The sequence below is a fragment of the Pristis pectinata genome, chromosome 11 (genome assembly GCF_009764475.1).
Source record: "Pristis pectinata isolate sPriPec2 chromosome 11, sPriPec2.1.pri, whole genome shotgun sequence".
Taxonomy (NCBI): domain Eukaryota; kingdom Metazoa; phylum Chordata; class Chondrichthyes; order Rhinopristiformes; family Pristidae; genus Pristis; species Pristis pectinata.
In genome coordinates, this window is record NC_067415.1 from 34966126 (window position 1) to 34983960 (window position 17835).

General features: G+C 39.4%; 1 protein-coding gene across 3 annotated transcripts in view; it reads right to left on the reverse strand.

Annotated features, from left to right (window-relative positions):
• The window catches only part of LOC127576305 (cytoplasmic dynein 2 heavy chain 1), a 380433-nt gene that overhangs the window by 304268 nt on the left and 58330 nt on the right, over positions 1–17835 (reverse strand). For all 3 annotated transcript variants that reach the window (XM_052026810.1, XM_052026809.1, XM_052026811.1), the window contains 8 exons: positions 13874–14001; positions 12469–12584; positions 10087–10214; positions 8695–8844; positions 6062–6267; positions 3669–3824; positions 2069–2183; positions 1231–1401 (listed from right to left, as the gene is read on the reverse strand). In XM_052026810.1, the coding sequence (XP_051882770.1) occupies positions 1231–1401; positions 2069–2183; positions 3669–3824; positions 6062–6267; positions 8695–8844; positions 10087–10214; positions 12469–12584; positions 13874–14001 (1170 nt within the window). The remainder of the gene's footprint in view (positions 1–1230; positions 1402–2068; positions 2184–3668; positions 3825–6061; positions 6268–8694; positions 8845–10086; positions 10215–12468; positions 12585–13873; positions 14002–17835) is intronic.

A 17835-nucleotide genomic window follows, 5' to 3' on the forward strand; every position in this document is an offset into this window, starting at 1 on the left:
ATGAATGTGTCTTTCTTTTCCTGAGGCTTCAAGGTAGAAATTGGTATGTCATATGCCTGTTTTGTCACATGCAATATGGCCCTAAGCAAACTAGTATAGCAGTGAACATTTTATACCCAGTCTTCTCAGGTGTTGGTCCTACTGTTGAGTTCCTAAATGCTAAATGCCTAAAATAGGCATGAGTCACTTAAATCATACAAGTTAAAAGCTAAAACCTGTTGAAACATGGAATTCAGAAATTAACTGATAGCCAGCTCTTTTCTGGATATGCAAGTTGACACAATTAAAAAAAAAGTTTCAAAATAAAAATTTCCTGTAGATCCCTGACACCACAGAATTCACATATTCCCCATGTTTCCTGATCCAACCTTCCACTTCATAGCATATCTGAAGGCCATGGATGAAACTGAACAGTCAAGCTACCTGGGAGATACAACAAACATTAGCAATTCACTCCAAGTCTGCAGATCAGACTTAAGCATCCATTTCCAATTATTCTTGGGTTCTTAGTTGTACCATATACTAATTGTACACTACCATATCTAAGTCCAAAACAAGCCCATACCAAAGCCTTCCATTTGTTTATTTTTCAGAAATTCTGAAAAGCTGAAATGGAATCATGAGAGTAAGACAAAAAGCAATCTATATGAAGAATATATTCAAGTCAAAAAGCAGAAAACAAGCATAATGCAACAAAAGGAAAGAGTGGGGAGATCAATCACAAGCTCAAATCGAAACAGTGCAAAATAATAAATAGAATGTAGTCCTGACAAAGTCTAAATGAAGTGTGAAAACCATTTCATTTTCAGGCTTTTATGGAATATCTACAGTTGTACACAAAAAAATACAAGCATGAAGACTGGTGGTAATTCACCAAAAGTAGGATTCACAATCAGTATTTCTGTTTATATGTTGATGTAAAGGTAGAAGTTTATACTTCTTATGGTAAATACTTCTTCCATAAAAATGTACTATCAAATGCTTTATATACTTTTAAAAGTTTGTATTGCAGTTCAGTACAAAATCTGATCTTTTTAGGATTAATTGTTTTGCCAAGTACATACTATATTTCAGGACAAGAGCAAATCCAAAAAGTAGAAAATGGTGTTTGGTTCAAGTTCTATTCAAGTTCATAGGGCTACACTGCATCTCTGGTGAATATGTACTGTGAAATCATTTTATGAATGCTCTATTATTTTACAATTAACAGTGAAATTCATAAGTCAATACCTTTAGTTCTGAAGATTTTGCCACCAAGACATCTGCCACTTTCAGTAGGTCCCCAAATTGCAACTTTTCTAACGTGGTGCCTCTGGGCATGCCTATCAGGTGAAACAGATCCAGCCAGTGATCCTGGGAAAGATGTTCTCCACGGACATACTTCAGAACAGGTAAAACAGTCTATAAGAGGGAAAAGAGCTGAAGTTAAAAAAATCCTTCCAATCCAAAACATAGCAACAATTTTATTTCCAAAGAGTGCTATGCAAAGCTTGAAGGACTACTCTTGCTTTTCAAAAATATGTATGGTAAACATGCAAGAAAAATCTGTAATTGATTAGTATCCTCAGTTTAAGTGTCCTTAATCTACAGTTACTCAAAGCTGATTAAAGTTCATGAATAACAACAAAATCTAACTTATATTTGAAAAGCTTTTTGTTTTTTGCTTATCATGATGAGGGATCCTTGGAACAAGCAAAAAAAGCTTTTAACATTTTCAATACTAAGATTCAGCATCACACAATTAAGGTCAGGCAAATAAATTCAGAAAAAAAGCTCAGCTCTAATAATGTACTTCTGACATAATATTAAAATAATCTATTTTGGCTACATGACACTTTCCCTCATCAATCATTCTTCTAACTTTCAAAATTGCCAGGTTATGGACCCATATACATATTTTTTTAAAAAATCAATGTGGGCCAACCTTTCTTCTATAACAGGAAGTATGCAACTACTAGAAAAGGTAAAGTGATCCCACTTGAACTTCTCAGGGGTAAAAGGTCAGCATCTAAGATCTTTTTTATCTGGATATATAATTAGTAAAATCATTACTTGTATAGCAATGTACCTTATATTTATCAACATCTTTCTGCAGTTTGACAGTCACTGTTGTTTGTTCATTTCTCTTTCTCAGCTTGTCATGCCACATCAATAAAAATTCCTCAAAAATGTAAGATTTACTCCTATGAAAATTAACATGCAACGTGTTAAATTAAAGAAATCAAACAAACATCTGCTTAATACTTAACTTCCTAAAACAATTAATGTCACACAATATTTTAATGAAGAAAAGCATATTTCATTAAGATGATTCTCAAATGGAACAAATTTATCCTTCCCTAGCTGACAGCACTGGAATCCATTTAGATGTTATGAATTGCAGCCAACGTTGTATTACTGCTGCACACAAATTAGCAATTCAGAAATATACTTCTCTGAAAATTATTAGACTGTACATATTCACAAAAGAGAGAGACCCAGTGTGGTTTTATGAAATTAAACCAAGCACCATTCTCTATTTTTTGGATTTGCTCCTGTTTTGAAATGTAGTACAGTTTTCAAAACAACTAATCCTAAGAAAATCTTATTTAGTACTGAACTGCAATGCATAACTCTTAAAAGTATATAAACTGATTTGACAGTTAACTAAGGGGACAATATCACTCAGTGATAAAGCTTTTAAGTTTAGAGATATAACTTCCAGATGTACTGGTAAGACGATCTCATCAAAGGAAGCATTTTGGGTGCCCCAATTGCCTTGGCAGCAAATACCAGATAAGGTTTCACTCTCCATTATCATCCAAGGACTCTTAAACCTAAGCATTGGTATAAATATTAGGCGAGGATATGATGTTCCCAACAACTCCTTTTGACAGAGATATTTTAGAAAGCATAATGTGATTGGTAGAAAAAAAACAAAGAACAAGAAGTTGAAATTTATAGACAACAGGCAGCTATTTTAGATAGCTGATGTGCCCTGTGGATTTTATATGTGCTAATAAATTATTTGATCCTAGATGACAGAGGGCTGGAAAAACTAAACACAATTAAATACACAGACCTTCATCAGGAGAAGATACTTTGGGGGTCTTAATAAGGAATTATGTGCTATGCATGGCCATATGAGCACAGAGTCAAGAAGTACAATCAAATAGCCTAAGAATGGCTACTTGAACAAAGTACCAAAGAGCACACACCTCCTGTGAACTGACAGTAACTTTAGATGTGAGAAGAAAACTATCAAAATATAGAAATAAAAGCTATGTATTACTACATGTACAAATGCCTAACAGCTCCTCCAGTGTCAACCAATGACAAAATCAGTTTCATTATAAGAAACAAGTTACTCCAAATGAATCCTGTCTTCTGCTGGAAGAACTCAGTGGCTCAAGCAACATCTGTGGAGGCAAAGGGACGGTCACTTTTAGAACTATGAGCCAATCCACTGCCACACATCAATCTTTTCCAGCAGCTTGAATAACTACCTGACCTTGACCGTCTGACCTACCTAGTGAAAGGCACTACAAATAGGCAAAAGGCTTTATGGTGAAACAAAGTTAGAGCATAAAGAAACAAATCAATATTATACCCAGTAATTGTGTAGAAAACCCAAGTATAGAAAAGGCACCATAGAAATGTTATTATTTGTGACAACTGCAGTCACTTACCTAAAGGAGATCCAGTCCTCATTTACCATACTTTGTAATCCATTGGTAAACTCCTCATATAATGACCACATATTTGCATATTGTTCAAGATCCTCACGAAGACGCTCTGCCAACTCGAATTCAGGTTCTTCTACTTTAAAGTGGCGGCAGTCTTCACTGAAAGAATTACAGATAACCAGTAGCATAAGAAAAGGTAATTAGCCAGCTATTTCAGTAGCCATATAGGCCAGGAAGATTTGACTGTTGGGTTGGCTGATTTACATCAAACTAGTTTACAAAAAACTCTGCTGAAGTCCACCCAAAAATACAAGGATAAGATTGCCTGGCCTTATGTCAAATAGCCTACAACAACTCAGAATAAATGTATATGTCTTATAAACAAAGAATGGCCATTTATACACAGTTAGGGTTATTGCCATCCACTGTACTATTTGAAAGAGTGAATTAAGGGGAAGAGTGGGAAAAGTCATAGAAAAAAAATAAGTAATGTAAAGCACCTTATATTGCATTCATTGGTTGTGTCAAGAGTGCCCAAGATTTTGTTTATGGGTTACTTCAACATATACTATAAAAAAATTATATTTAAAAAAATGTTTGCAACAATTTCCATTATCTCAAATTGACGACATAACACATCTTGAATATTCAGATTGGAGACACAAGAGACTGCAGATGCTGGAATCTGGAGCTATATACAAAACGCTGGAAGAATTCAGAGGGGCAGGCAGCATCTATGGAAATGGACAGTCGACATTTCAGGTCAAGACCCTTCATCTGGACTGAAAGACAGTGGGGAGATAGCACGTATTATAAAATATTGGAGGGAAGGGGTGGAGCAAGAGCTGGCAGGCCATAGGTGAATCCAGGTGAGGAGGGGTGATAGGCAGATGGGAGAGTGGGAATGATGTCAGAAGCATCTAGGAGGTGCTAGGTGGAAGTGACAAAGGACTGAAGATGATAGAATCTGACAGGAGAGGAAGGTGGAGCATGGAACAAAGGGAGGAAGGTGGGGAGCTGAACTAGTTGGAGGAGTGTGTGGGTGATGGGCAGATGGAGAGGGAAGGGGATGGGGAGGGGAAAGAGACAGGGTGATGGGAGTCAGGTGGACCAGGAGGAAAGAGAAAAGGGACAGAGGGGGAGCAGTTACCGGAAGTTGGAGAATGCTGCCAGAAATACAAGGTGGAATATAAGGTACCGTTCCTGTGATTTGCATTTAGCCTCAACTTGGCAGTAGAGGTGGCCAAGGGCAGGCATGTCAATGTGGGAATGGGAAGAAGAATTAAAATGGCTGGCAACCAGGAGATCCAGGTGGCCATGCCTGACAGAAGAAAGGTGCTTGGTGAAGTGGTCACCCAATCTGCGTCCTTTCTCACCAATGTAAAGGAGGCTGCAACAGGACCACTGGATGCAATAAATAACACCAGGAGATTCTCATGTGAAAGACTGCCTCACCTGGAAGGGCTGTTAGGGCCCTGGATAGTGGTGAGGGAAGAGGTGTAGGAGCAGGCGTTACACCTTTTCTGGTTACAGGGGAGAGTGCCTGGTGGGGGGGGGGGGGGGGGGGGGGGGGGGGGGGGGGGGGGGGGGGGGGGGGGGGGGGGGGGGGGGGGGCGGGGAGGTGAGGGGGAATGGGTGGAGACAGATGTGTGGGGAGTCATGGAGAAAGTGGTCTCAATGGAAAGCGGAGAGGAGAGGGGACGGGAATATGTGGCTGGTGTTGGGATCCCTTTGTAGATGGCAGAACTTGGAAAAAAATGTTGGATGTATAGGCTGGTGGGGTGGTAGGTGAGGACCAGGGGAACTCTGGTCCTCAACTGTCCCTGTTCTGCCTGAGGAAGGATGGGGTAAGGGCAGAAGTGTAGGAGACAGAGGAGATGCAGATGAGGACACCATCAATAACAGTGGTGGGGGCCTTTTATTCTGAAGAATGACAACTCGGATGTCCTGGAGTGGAAGGCTTCATCTCCAGAACAGGTGCGGCAGAGATGCAGAGACGGAGGAACTGAGGTAAAGGAATGGTGTCCATGCGAGTGACAGGGTGATAGGAGGTGTAGTCAAGTTAGCTGTGGGAATCAGCGGGTTTGCATTCGAAATATTACAATATTACTATTGTAGTAACATTCAGACTAATGATTTATCCATCAATGACGTGGACATTTCCAAATGTCCCATCTCATTTAAGCAATCAACAGAAGTTCATTGAGGAAAAACCACTAAATAATAAGAAGTGAATTTCTTGGAAATGGGTGACTCAGATAATCATATCTTGATCATGCCACCCTTAATTATGCTTGCTTTAGATTATTGTTTTTCATAAAAGCATTAGAATTTTCAGCATCATGTGGTGAGGACTTAATTTTGCAAAGTTACTTTCCTGATTAATAAAAACATACATCAATTTCTTTCTGGTCGTCTCCAGCTCATCAAATTCAATTCTCTTCTCTTTTATACATTCAACACATTGATTGAGTATTTCCCTGCTTCCACTGTCAACAACGTCATCACTTGGCTTTAATTGATTCCAGCGAGCCTCAAACTTCTCCAGCTTTTGAACATACATCCTTACGTGAGATTCAACATTTGCTTTCATAATTTCAATCTAAGGAAGTAAATACAATAAGTTCAAGGCTGCAGGAAGTACACTCCAATTCTTATCTGAATATCTAGATTCAAGCAAAGTAATAAGAGTGAAAATATCAGAATAAAAATAAGTAATCATATAATAATAAATAATAATCATAAAATCATTTGAGTGCTTGTACACTGGAAATTAATTTCCTCATGTAGGGTCCAGGAAATGTGCCAAAGCATGATGATGTCCTATTGTTCATTCTGCTTCAAGATGGCAAATTCACCAATCTTGGATCTTAGCCTCCGAGGTTATTAAGCCTTGCCACTCACAATGTGTCATGATTTTATACATGATTTTAAACAGAATCATGATTTTATACACCTGTATAAGATCACCCCTCATTCTCCTATGCTCCAATGAAAATAGTCCAACCTGCTTAACCTCTCTCTATAACTCAGTCCTTTGAGTCCCAGCAACACCTTCATAAATCTCCCCTGCACTCTTTCCAGCTTAATGGCATATTTCCTGTAGCAGGATGACCAAAACTGAACACAATATTCCAAGTGCGGCTTCATCAACATCTTGTACAAATGCAACCTAACATCCCAACTTCTATACTCAATGCCTTGACTGATGATAATTCACAAGGTAAAACACAAAGAAAACACGTTTTTTTATCCTCTGAAATTCCTGGCAACTCCAGCACATTGCCAGCATTAAACAAATTTTTCTATCCCCTCTCTCAGCATTCTGCAGCAACTATTTCCTCCATAAAAATCTACAATTACCACAAGCATCCCTTTTTTCCCCATGTTCCTTTCCTATGAAATTGCAGGAGATGCAACAGCCCTGCCATTTCACCTCCATTCTTCCTATCATCCAGATTCCCAAAAGCTCTTTTTAGCTGAAACGGCAATTTACTTGTACATTTCAATTTGTTTTTGCCACTCACAATGTGGTCACATCTACACCAGAAACATCAAAAAACACAATGGATGATCACCTTGTGAACATTTGTGACCAGACTTCAAGCATGACATTGAGCTTCAGGCTGCCTATCACTTTAATTCTCTATCCCACCTGCCTGTCCTTAGCTTCCTACATTGCTCTGATGAAGTTCAATGCAATGCGAAGTAATAGAATCTCATTTTTGACTCAGCATATTGGAAGCTTTCCAATCAACACAGAGTTCAACAGTTCAGTTAATAATTTTCTTATTGTTACTCATGTCCAGTTTTTTCCCTTGTTCCACAACTATCACCATTTTTCTTTATACCATCATTCCTTTGGTCCTTAAACTCTCCTGCATTCCACACCATCACAGACTGTCCCCTTTGTTCTTCCTTCCTCTTCCCCCACCTTTGCATGATAAAACTTTTATATCTCTAACTTCATCTAGTTCCAGTTAAAGTTCATTGACCTGAAACATTACAGAATCAGAATCCGATTTATTATCACTGACATATGACATGAAATTTGTTGTTTTGTGGCAGCAGTACAGTGCAAAGACATAAAAATCTATAAATTACGAAAATAAGTAAATAGTGCAAAAAAAAAGGAATAATGAGGTAGCGTTCATGGACCATTCAGAAATCTGAAGGCAGAGCGGAAAAAGCTGTTCCTAAATCATTGAGCGTGGATCTTCAGGCTCCTGTACCTCCTCCCTGGTGGTAGTAACAAGAGGGCATATCCCGGATGTTGAGGGTCCATAATGATGGATGCCACCTTCTTGAGGCACTGCCTCTTGAAGATATCCTCAACGGTGGGGAGGACTGTGCCCATGATGGAGCTGGCTGAGTCTATAACCCTCTGTGGCTTCTTGTAATCCTGTGCACTGGAGGCTCCATACAAGGCTGTGATGCAACCAGTCAGAATGCTCTGTGTATGTACATCTATTGAAGTTTGAAAGAGTCTTTGGTGACACACCAAATCTCCTCAAACTCCTAATGAAGTAGGGCCGCCAGCATGCTTTCTTCCTGACTGCAACAATGTGTTGAGCCCAGGATAGATCCTCTTAGATGTTGACGCCCAGGAACTTGAAGCTGCTCACCCTATACACCACTGACCCTTCAATGAGGACTGGTGTGTGTTCTCCTGACTTCCCCTTCCTGAAGTCCACAATCAGTTCCTTGGTCTTGCCGACATTGAGTGCGAGGCTGTTGTTGCGACAGCACTCAACCAGCTGATCTCACTCCTGTACGCCTCCTCACACTATCTGAGATTCAGTTGCAGGGGGAGGTACAGAGGCCCAAGTTTTGAAGCTTGGTTATTAGTACTGAGAGAATGATGCTGTTGAATGCCGAGCTGTAATCAATAAACAGTAGCCTGACGTATGTCTTGTTTCAATTCCTATACTTACTGCCCAATCTGCTGAGTATTTTCAACATGTCCCATTTTACTTCAGATTGCTAGCCTCTGAAGTACTTTGCTTCATAGAAAATACATTAGTCTTACCTGTTCATTCACCATAAGCTGATGGCTCTCCATCATTAATTGAAACTTGTCCCACTTAGCTCTTAGGCTACTAAGAGTCTCAAGACCACCACCTGCGACAGAGCGCAGCAGCTTATTTTTATCTTCAGCATCTTGAAACAGAGGTAAAACCTGACAGAAATTGTAGAATTCAAAGTAATTACAAAATGCTTATTGGTGACATGAAAAACAAATGCAGCACAAAACATGGTTAAATTATACATCAGTTCTATTTTATTTCTTTGACTTGTTTTACTCTTGATAGTATATCAGAAAAGTGAATGACAGAAGCTTTAGAGAGGAGTCCCTATTATCAAAATAAAACTTGAAAGAAACACTGCATCATGATTTGTTCTAAGGGAGTCTGTTTAGCTTTAGGATTATCCTTGCATCATTTGGTTTTCCATGGCAGGTTGCTGAGAGTGAAGGTGATAAAGGCAATAAAAAGATGGGCAGCATATGCTCACCTAGGTTCTTAACCAATCAGATTGAAGGACTCGGAGGGAGAAGAAAATAGGATTTAGAATGGGTGAATTCAATTTCAAATCAGGTACAGGAAATCACTTTAAAAGAGAGACAGAAAAAAGACTAAAGAAAAATAATGAAAACATTGTAATTTTAAATGACATTTTCAAAATATCCAAGAACAAATGAAGTAATGAGAACCCATGTATATAATACTTAAGTTTCAGTGAAAAAGAAGATTATTTGCAGAAATTAAAGCACCACCAATCCAAAGACTTTTAAAGGTTAAAGGAATCAAGGGATATAGAACGATCACAGGAAAATGGTGCTGAGGTAAAAGATCAGTCATGATCTTATTGACTGGTAAAGTAAGCGTATGAAGATTCATTGCTTTTCAGTGGTGAATGAGACTGCAAGAAACCTTTGTTGTGATGGACAGCACAAGGAAGACATCAACTTTTGCATATCTGAGTTTAACTACACATCTAGCCCTCACCTTAAACTGCTGTACCATTTTTATATAAATACCCTCAATGTTATTTTGATAGTAAATTCTGACTGAATTGTGCTCAGTTTAATTTTTCACATAGTCAGAGTTGATTTCACTTCCACTCACTGAAACAGTTAAAACTGAGAATTACCAATACATTTTAAAAATATTTTACAAATGCCAAACAAAAGCAGAGCACTGGTTAAAAATGTATTTTGTTACTTGTAAATTGGTAGTTATCACATAATATTTCCTGTAATCTCCATTTGTAATAATGAAATATATACTACTTTAACCTATCCTTCTGATTAAAGATCTTATTGATAACTAAATAAAAATGGTTATCAATATAGATTTAAATTATTTTTTCTATATTTTTATAATTACATATTTTTCCTTTTGTACTTAAATATCCTTACCTGAGGTTTTTTTGAAGTAATCTCCATATGTTTTGAATTTGCATCTCCAATTTCTTCCACTGTCTCAGGTCTTTTTGATAATAATTCCATTGCATCACTTACAAAACTGTCTATCTCATGGATATTCGCTGAATAACAGAATTATAAGTAAAAACAAAATGGTAAATTGGTAAATTAAAGTGCAATGGTTGCAAAATATCTTGATTAAATTGATTCCTTAAGTTTAAAATAGAATTTGTGATTGTTACTAACTGTGCTACATTAGTATACAAATTTATAAAGTCAGAATTTCAATTGGCCAAGAAGTACGTTAAATGACAAGAAAAACACAATGATGCTGGAGGAACTCAGCAAGCCAGGCAGCATCCATGGAGAAAAGCAAGCGGTCAATGTTTTGGGTCAGGACCCTTCTTCAGGACTGAAGATAGGAAAGGGGGAAACCCAGTATATGGGAGGGAAAAGCAGAGCAGTGATAGGTGAACAAAGGAGGAGATGCGGGGTGGACACAGGGCAGTGATAGGTAGATGCAGGTAAGAGATAGTGATAGGCAAGTGCAGGGGAGGAGGGGAGAGCAGATCCACCAGGGGAAGGGTAAGGCTAGGAAAGAGAAGAAGAGAAGAAGCATGGTGGAGGGTGGTGGGGGGTGGCGGGGAGGGATTACCTAAAGTGGAAGAATTCAATATTCATGCCATTAGGCTGCAAGGTTCCAAGACGGAAAATGAGGTGCTGTTCCTCCAGTTTGCTCTTGGAATTCTCCTGGCAGTGGAGGAGGCAGAGGACTGTCATACCTGTGATGGTGGAGGAGGGGGAGTTTAAGTGGCTGGCAATGGGCTGCAGGTTGCGGTTACGGACCGAGCACAGGTGTTCTGCGAAACAGTCACCTAGTCTGCGTTTGTAGAGTAGACCACACTTGGAGCACCGAATGCATTAAATGATATTAAGGGAGGTGCAGGTGAATCTCTGTCTCACCTGAAAGGACTGTTTGGGTCCCAGAATGGAGGTGGTGTAGGGGCAGATGTTGTTCCTCTGGCGGGGGCAGTGGAAAGTTCCCACGGTAGGAGCGGAATGGGTGGTGGGGGAGGAGTGAACTATGGAGTTGTGGAGAGAGTGGTCCCTGCAAAAGGCAGAAAGGGGTGGGGAAGGGAAGATATGCTTGGTAGTGGGATCCTGTTGGAGATGGTGGAAGTGGCGGAGAATAATGTGTTGGCTATGTAGGCTGGTAGGATGAAATATGAGGACAAGGGGGACCCTATCCCTGTTGGGTCTGGGAGGGGCGGGGGTGAGAACAGTGCGGGAAATGGCAGAGATACAGGTGCGAGCTCTCTCGACCACAGTCGGGAGGAAGCCCCGGTTAGTAAAGAAGTTACTGGATGCCCTGGAGTGGAAAGCCTAATCATGGGAGCAGATGTGGTGGAGGCGGAGAAATTGAGAAAAAGGGATTGCATCCTTTCAAGAGATAGGGTGGGAGGAGCTGTAGGTGCCAGTGGGTTACTAGAAGATGTCGGTGGATAAGGAATCTCCTGAGATGGAACACCTGCGCTCTGTCTGTAACCGCAATCTGCATCTCCCTGTTGCCAGTCAATTTAACTCCCCCTCCCACACTATCACAGATATGTCAGTCCTCGGCCTCCTTCACTGCCAGGAGAATTCCCAGCACAAACTGGAGGAACAGCACCTAATTTTCTGTCTTGGAACCTTACAGCCTACGGCACGAACATTGAATTCTCCCACTTTAAGTAACCCCACAACCACCACCCCGCCCCCAACCATGCCTCTTTTCTTCCCTTTCCTAGCTTCTCTCTCTCATTTTTCTACCCTTTTTTCCTCCTTAGCTTTGACCAATCCCCCAGTGGATCTGCTCTCCCCCCTACCCGCACCTGCCTATCGCCATCTCTTACCTGCATCTACCTATCACTACCTTGTGCCCACCCCCCTCCTTTGTCCACCTATCACTGCTCTGCTTTTCCCTCCTATATACTGGGCTTCCCCTTTTCCTACCTTCAGTCCTGAAGAGGAGTCCTGACCCAAAACATTGACTGCCTGCTTTTCTCCATGGATGCTGCCTGGCCTGCTGAGTTCCTCCAGCATCATAGTGTTTTTCACCTAAATATTCCAGCATTTGTAGTCCTTTATTTCTCTGAATACACATCACAGTTCAACTTGAATTCCACAGTGATTCAATTAACTGCATCTCACAACATAGATGAGTTAAGGAAGATGCACACCACTACCTTGTCTAAGACAAGACAGGTGGTTATTGAATGCTGACTTGACAGTGATGGCCATATTCCATTAATGAAAAAATAAAGTAAGTAAATTAGCCAGACCTCAACATATTAAAACTAGTATTAGTTGCCCCAAGTATGATTTAAATGGTGTTACCTTGTATGGACTTTCTTAATGACTGAAGCAAAGCATCAAACAGCATCTGAATAAGGTCATCAATCACAGCCTTCACTGGGTTACAGTTAATTGTAATACAATCCACTTTCATGACACTACAAGATTTGAAAAATTGCTTGTCACTTTCACTTTAGTCCACACGAAAACACAAGAAAGTTGTAAACATGCATTAATCCAATTTATTTAAACACACTGTATATCATATCTTATGCAAACTTTTAGTCCCAAGAATCTTATCCAACCCTACACAAATTAGAGAAGCATCTCTGCTTTGCCAAGGTCTGGATGTGATTAGAAAAGAATCATGGAGACAAGTACAGTATTTTCATGTTTCTACAATTATTAATGGATTATAACAAGATTTATAATGTCAAGTGGCCAGAGTGACTTGAGGTAGTCACTTAATAATTTAATAAACTTGTAATATCTATTATCCTAAGAACATTAAAAAGTGGAAGCAGAAGCATTCGACCCCTCCTGCAGGCTCCATCATTCAATAAGATTATTGCTGATCTTTCACTTCAGTGCCACTTTTCTGCAATAGCCTTATCACTTGATTTCTCTAATATCTAAAAATCTATCAATCGCTGTAAACATCCAAAAATCTATCATCTCTGATAAACATGAGCATATTTTGAGCTGATACAGGTCTTTCTATAACAATAAATAGGAAATTAATTTAATAGAACAATAGATATCCCATATCACATCAGTAGGTTCTGTCCACAGTGAAGTGATTTACTGAAAATTCCTTGCATATTAGCCTCCAAATTTCAAAGATACTGCATGTCATTTAATGAAAACAAAGGGCTTTGGACAAGTTCGGGTGGGCTAAAGCAAACCTCTCCAAATTTCTAATTCCATGATACTCCTGCTACTGTCACAACAGGGAGCATAACTAAAAAAAGGCTCTGAACAGGTGCATCTACAGTACAGAAAAGAAAGAACAAGCAAATTACAAGTTAAAAGCAAAATAAGTTCATCTCCTAATCCTTTGCCACTCTTGTATATTGATCTTCTCTTTCACATCTTTCCCAATATTTAATTTCCTGCATTCAATTTGTTCTCAGATTATGCAATTTATATAGTCTTTAAGAAACAAATTTCTATTTGCCATTCATTTAGTTCAACAACAATTAAATATTTTTATAACTTAGCTTTTATAATAATCAAGAAATTGTGCTCTATATTTTAATGCTATGCCTAGGTTAACCATCCATTAGAAAATTGATAAATGTGATCCTATGCAAGCATTCATCAAAGATCCTAAATGACAGCCTAAATTGTCAGTTGCAGTATACTTGGTTCTTTCTCTCATCATATTACATTGTAATGGATTTTCTTTTTTTTGTGAAGATATCTATTTGTAAAGCCAATAATCAACCTTGGAAGCCTCTCAGAATCCTTTCCTCTTCCTTTGAGAGCCTTGAAATTCTTCTCCCAGTCATGTACAGTATGGAGATTTTCTTCAACTAATGCTTCAACGTTCACTTGTCCAAGCACAACCCATTCCTTTTAGAAAAAAGTTTACCATTATTAATAGATACAGTTAATGCATTGCCAATTGAAGATTATGTTTCCAATAAGCTACTTGAAGAGTACTGATTGACACTTTTTGTTTTCTTTTCAATGTTAATAAAAATTGTAACAAAAGAAAAGAAATGAAGGGACAAAAATACGGTTAGGTAAGTTATATTACAGTTCACAACCAATTCTCTTTACATCAACGTAATTATTTCGAGGACGATCTTTTAGCAGCTTATATAGTCCTAACCCAGCGACAAACAGAAGTAGGAAGAGACAACAGCTTAATATCAGATTTTGAGAATTATTTCACCATTTTTCCTAAGAAAGGCTTGAAAGAGTTTTTGATGTAAATGCATAGGATATTAAGCACATCTTACGGGTTCACTCTGCCCTCTATTCCAATGTGTGAGGTGTCTGTGGACAATTTAACAGTAAGATTGAGCTAGAGTTATAGATTTGTAGAGTCACAGAGTCAAAAAGCATGGAAAAAGGCCATTCGGCTCACCGCGTCTGCGCCAACTAGTGGGCACCCACCCGCATTAATCCCATCTTCCAGCACTTGGCCCAAAGCCTTCTAAGCCTAGGCGATTCAAGCACTGATCTAGTCACTTCTTAAAATGCTTAAAGTGTGACTGTACTTCCATCACTCTCTCAGGCAGTGAATTCCAGGTACTCACAACTCTCTGGGTGAAAAAGGTTCCCCTTTAAAGCTCTTACCCCTTTCCCTAAATCCAAGTCCACTAGTTTTATCTACCTGCAATATGGAGAAAAGTTTCCTGCAGTCTACTCTATCTATACCCCTCAATTTTGTTTTTTATATATATACCTCAATCATATCCCCTCCTAATCTCCTCTGCTTCAGGGAAAACAAACCTAACCTCTCCAGTCTCTCCTCATAACTGAATTCTATCCAATGCAACATCCTGATGAACCTCCTCTACACCCTCTCCAGCACTATCACATTATTCCTATAGATGAGAACAGCACGTGGTACTCTGGCTGAGATCTGATTATTACTTAATAAAGTTGGAGCATAACCTCTCTGCTCTTGTATTCAGTGCCCCAATAGATAAAGACCAGTATCCCATATGCCTTCTTAATCCATGTACAAAACGCATGTACAAGTCCAAAGAGCCTCTAATGCCACCTACAAGGATCTTTGGACTTGTACACTAAGGTCTCTCTGTTCCTCAGTACTCCCTAGAACCCTCCCAGTTATGGTGTAATCCTAGCGTCATTAGTACTCCCAAAATGCATCACTTCACATTTAACCAGATTAAGCTCCATCTGCCATTTCTCAGCCCATGTCACCAACATATCAATATTACCCTTAGCCTAAGACTACCTCGCCACACTTTCTCAGAATCAGAATCAGGTTAATTATCACTGACGAATGTCGTGAAATGTGTTGTTTGGCGGCAGCAATACAGTGCAAGACATAAAAATTACTACAAGTTACCAAAAAATAAATGAACTAAATAGTACAAAAGAGGAATAACAATATAGAGTTCATGGACCGTTCAGAAATCTGACGACAGATGGGAAAACTCCACCAATTAAAAATTTAGTCTCCTGGCCCATTATCTCTAACTTAGTGTCGATTTTTGTCTGATTACATTCCTCTAAAGCTCTTAAAAAGATCTGTTAAAGGTTCCACATAAATGTAAATGGCCCCAATTAGGTGGACCAATTCATTTTTAAAATTTACTTCTACAATTCAGATTTCAGGTAGAAGTCACATCTAGTGAAGTACCAGTCTTTCCAAACCCGTTAAAAAGTCTGCCAAGCCAGCAATGGTTACAAAGAACATAGGACCACAGAACAGTACAGCACAGGAACAAGCCCTTTGGCCCACGATGTCTGTGCCAAACACAATGCCAAATTAAACTAAATCTCTTTGCCTGTACATGATCCACATCCCTCCATTCCCTGCATATCCATGTCTATCTAAAAGCCTCTTAAATGCCACTATCATACCTGCTTCTACCACTAATCAACCAGCATCCCATAATAGGGGAATAACACGCTGTTAAAAAAGCTTGCCTGCATATCTCCCTTAAATGCTCCCCCCCTCACCTTAAAAGAAGGCCCGCTAGTATTTGGCATTTCTATCCTGGGAAAAAGATTCTGACTGTCTACCCTATCTATGCCTCTGATAATTTTATAAATGTCAATCAGGTTTCCCCCTCAGCCTGCAATGTTCCAGAGAAAACAGCCCTAGTTTGTCCATACTCTCCTTATAGCTCAGACCCTCTAATCCAGACTCTTATACTCAATGCCCTGACCAATGAAGGCTAGCATGCCATACTGTTTATTTACTTAACTGAAAGGCAAAATTCATTATTTACATTGAACCAGATGCTGATGCAGGTTCATTCTAATGGTTATATTAACATTTGAACTGTGTTACTTTTTCTTGTGCTAGATTTCTCTCCCACTCCTCTTGCAGAAAGCTTTGCCTCTACATTAAGCTATACGTAACAAGTGCATTTGTCCCATCATTCTGAAGAGGTAACATTTGAGTAGTTGGCAGTCTTGACTCTCAAGTTCTCCATCTGTTTAGCTACAAGACTGTTAGTTCAGTCAAAACCTGACCAATAAAACCAGGCTGTGTAGCACCAGTTATTCTGGCACAATGGGTGCCAATTTGCTTCCAATTTTGTGTGCAAGTTGTGAGAGCACATTTTTGATAGAGTGGACACATTAGAAATTGGTTTGCATCGCACTCATTTTTTTTTTCAGTTTTAATCAAGAAAAATACTGTTTCAACTCAAGTAGTTTGCATGGACAAAGATTTCCTGGTAAAATCATACCAATCATGAAAATGAATCAGGCACTTTGGTGCACAATCCACATTAGCAAACTGACCTCCTCCCTGCATCAGATGCACAGCTAATGACTTCATTACTCACATAAGCCCCATTTCCGACTATCCCAATGCAAACTGGAGTTCAAAAGTTTCAACATACAATAGTTGGAACAAACTCAGTAGATCTAGTAGCACATTGTGCTAATTTGTCACTATTTCCACCATTTAAAGAAACTCTTTACTGACATCAGAGACCTGACTGATAGCCTTACAACTCAGTTCCAAACTGCTCGCCCTTTCAAAGTTCACCGAGTATGTTTAAGCTAACACCAAGAAGTTTTTCCAGCACTTAGCTGCTAAGGTACTGATTCCATGGGTACCTCAGTAGTGACACTCCTGCTGATATTTTCATAAGCCAGCACCTTGAAGACAACTGCTATCCTCTACTTTAAAACTCTTATCCTCACATTTACAGCAGTCTATGTTTCATATCTTCTTACCTACAGCTCTATAACTCTAGGAAATATCTGGATTCTCTAATATAGGTTCTTTACTCTCACCCTTTTCCCATGCCACCCACCATGGACAGCCCCAGTGACAATTATCTCCATCCTTGTCTGGTTACTGAACAGTATTGTGGGATGCACAAAATTGAGTGAGGCCCTGTAGGAAACCATGCACTTTAGCACTTGCTTGGGTATAAACTACCCTAACGTTTTTGCAAGCATCTTTTTGACCAATTTCATGATATTTTGCAGGGGACCCACATTCCACTTTTTCAAGGGTATCCTGTCAGAGTTCTGCAATGTACTGCAGCCATATTTGCAATGTAGCAGGGCTAGAATTACTTTCCCCAGAAGTTAGGTGACAGTTGTGCTAAATTTCTATGCCTCTGACTGGATCATTTCAAGCTGGTGCTGAAGAATACATCATACCCTGTAATTCATTGCTGCACAAGGAAACTTAAGGGTGTTGTCTGCTCCAGTTCTACACCTTGTCGAGGTGCAGAG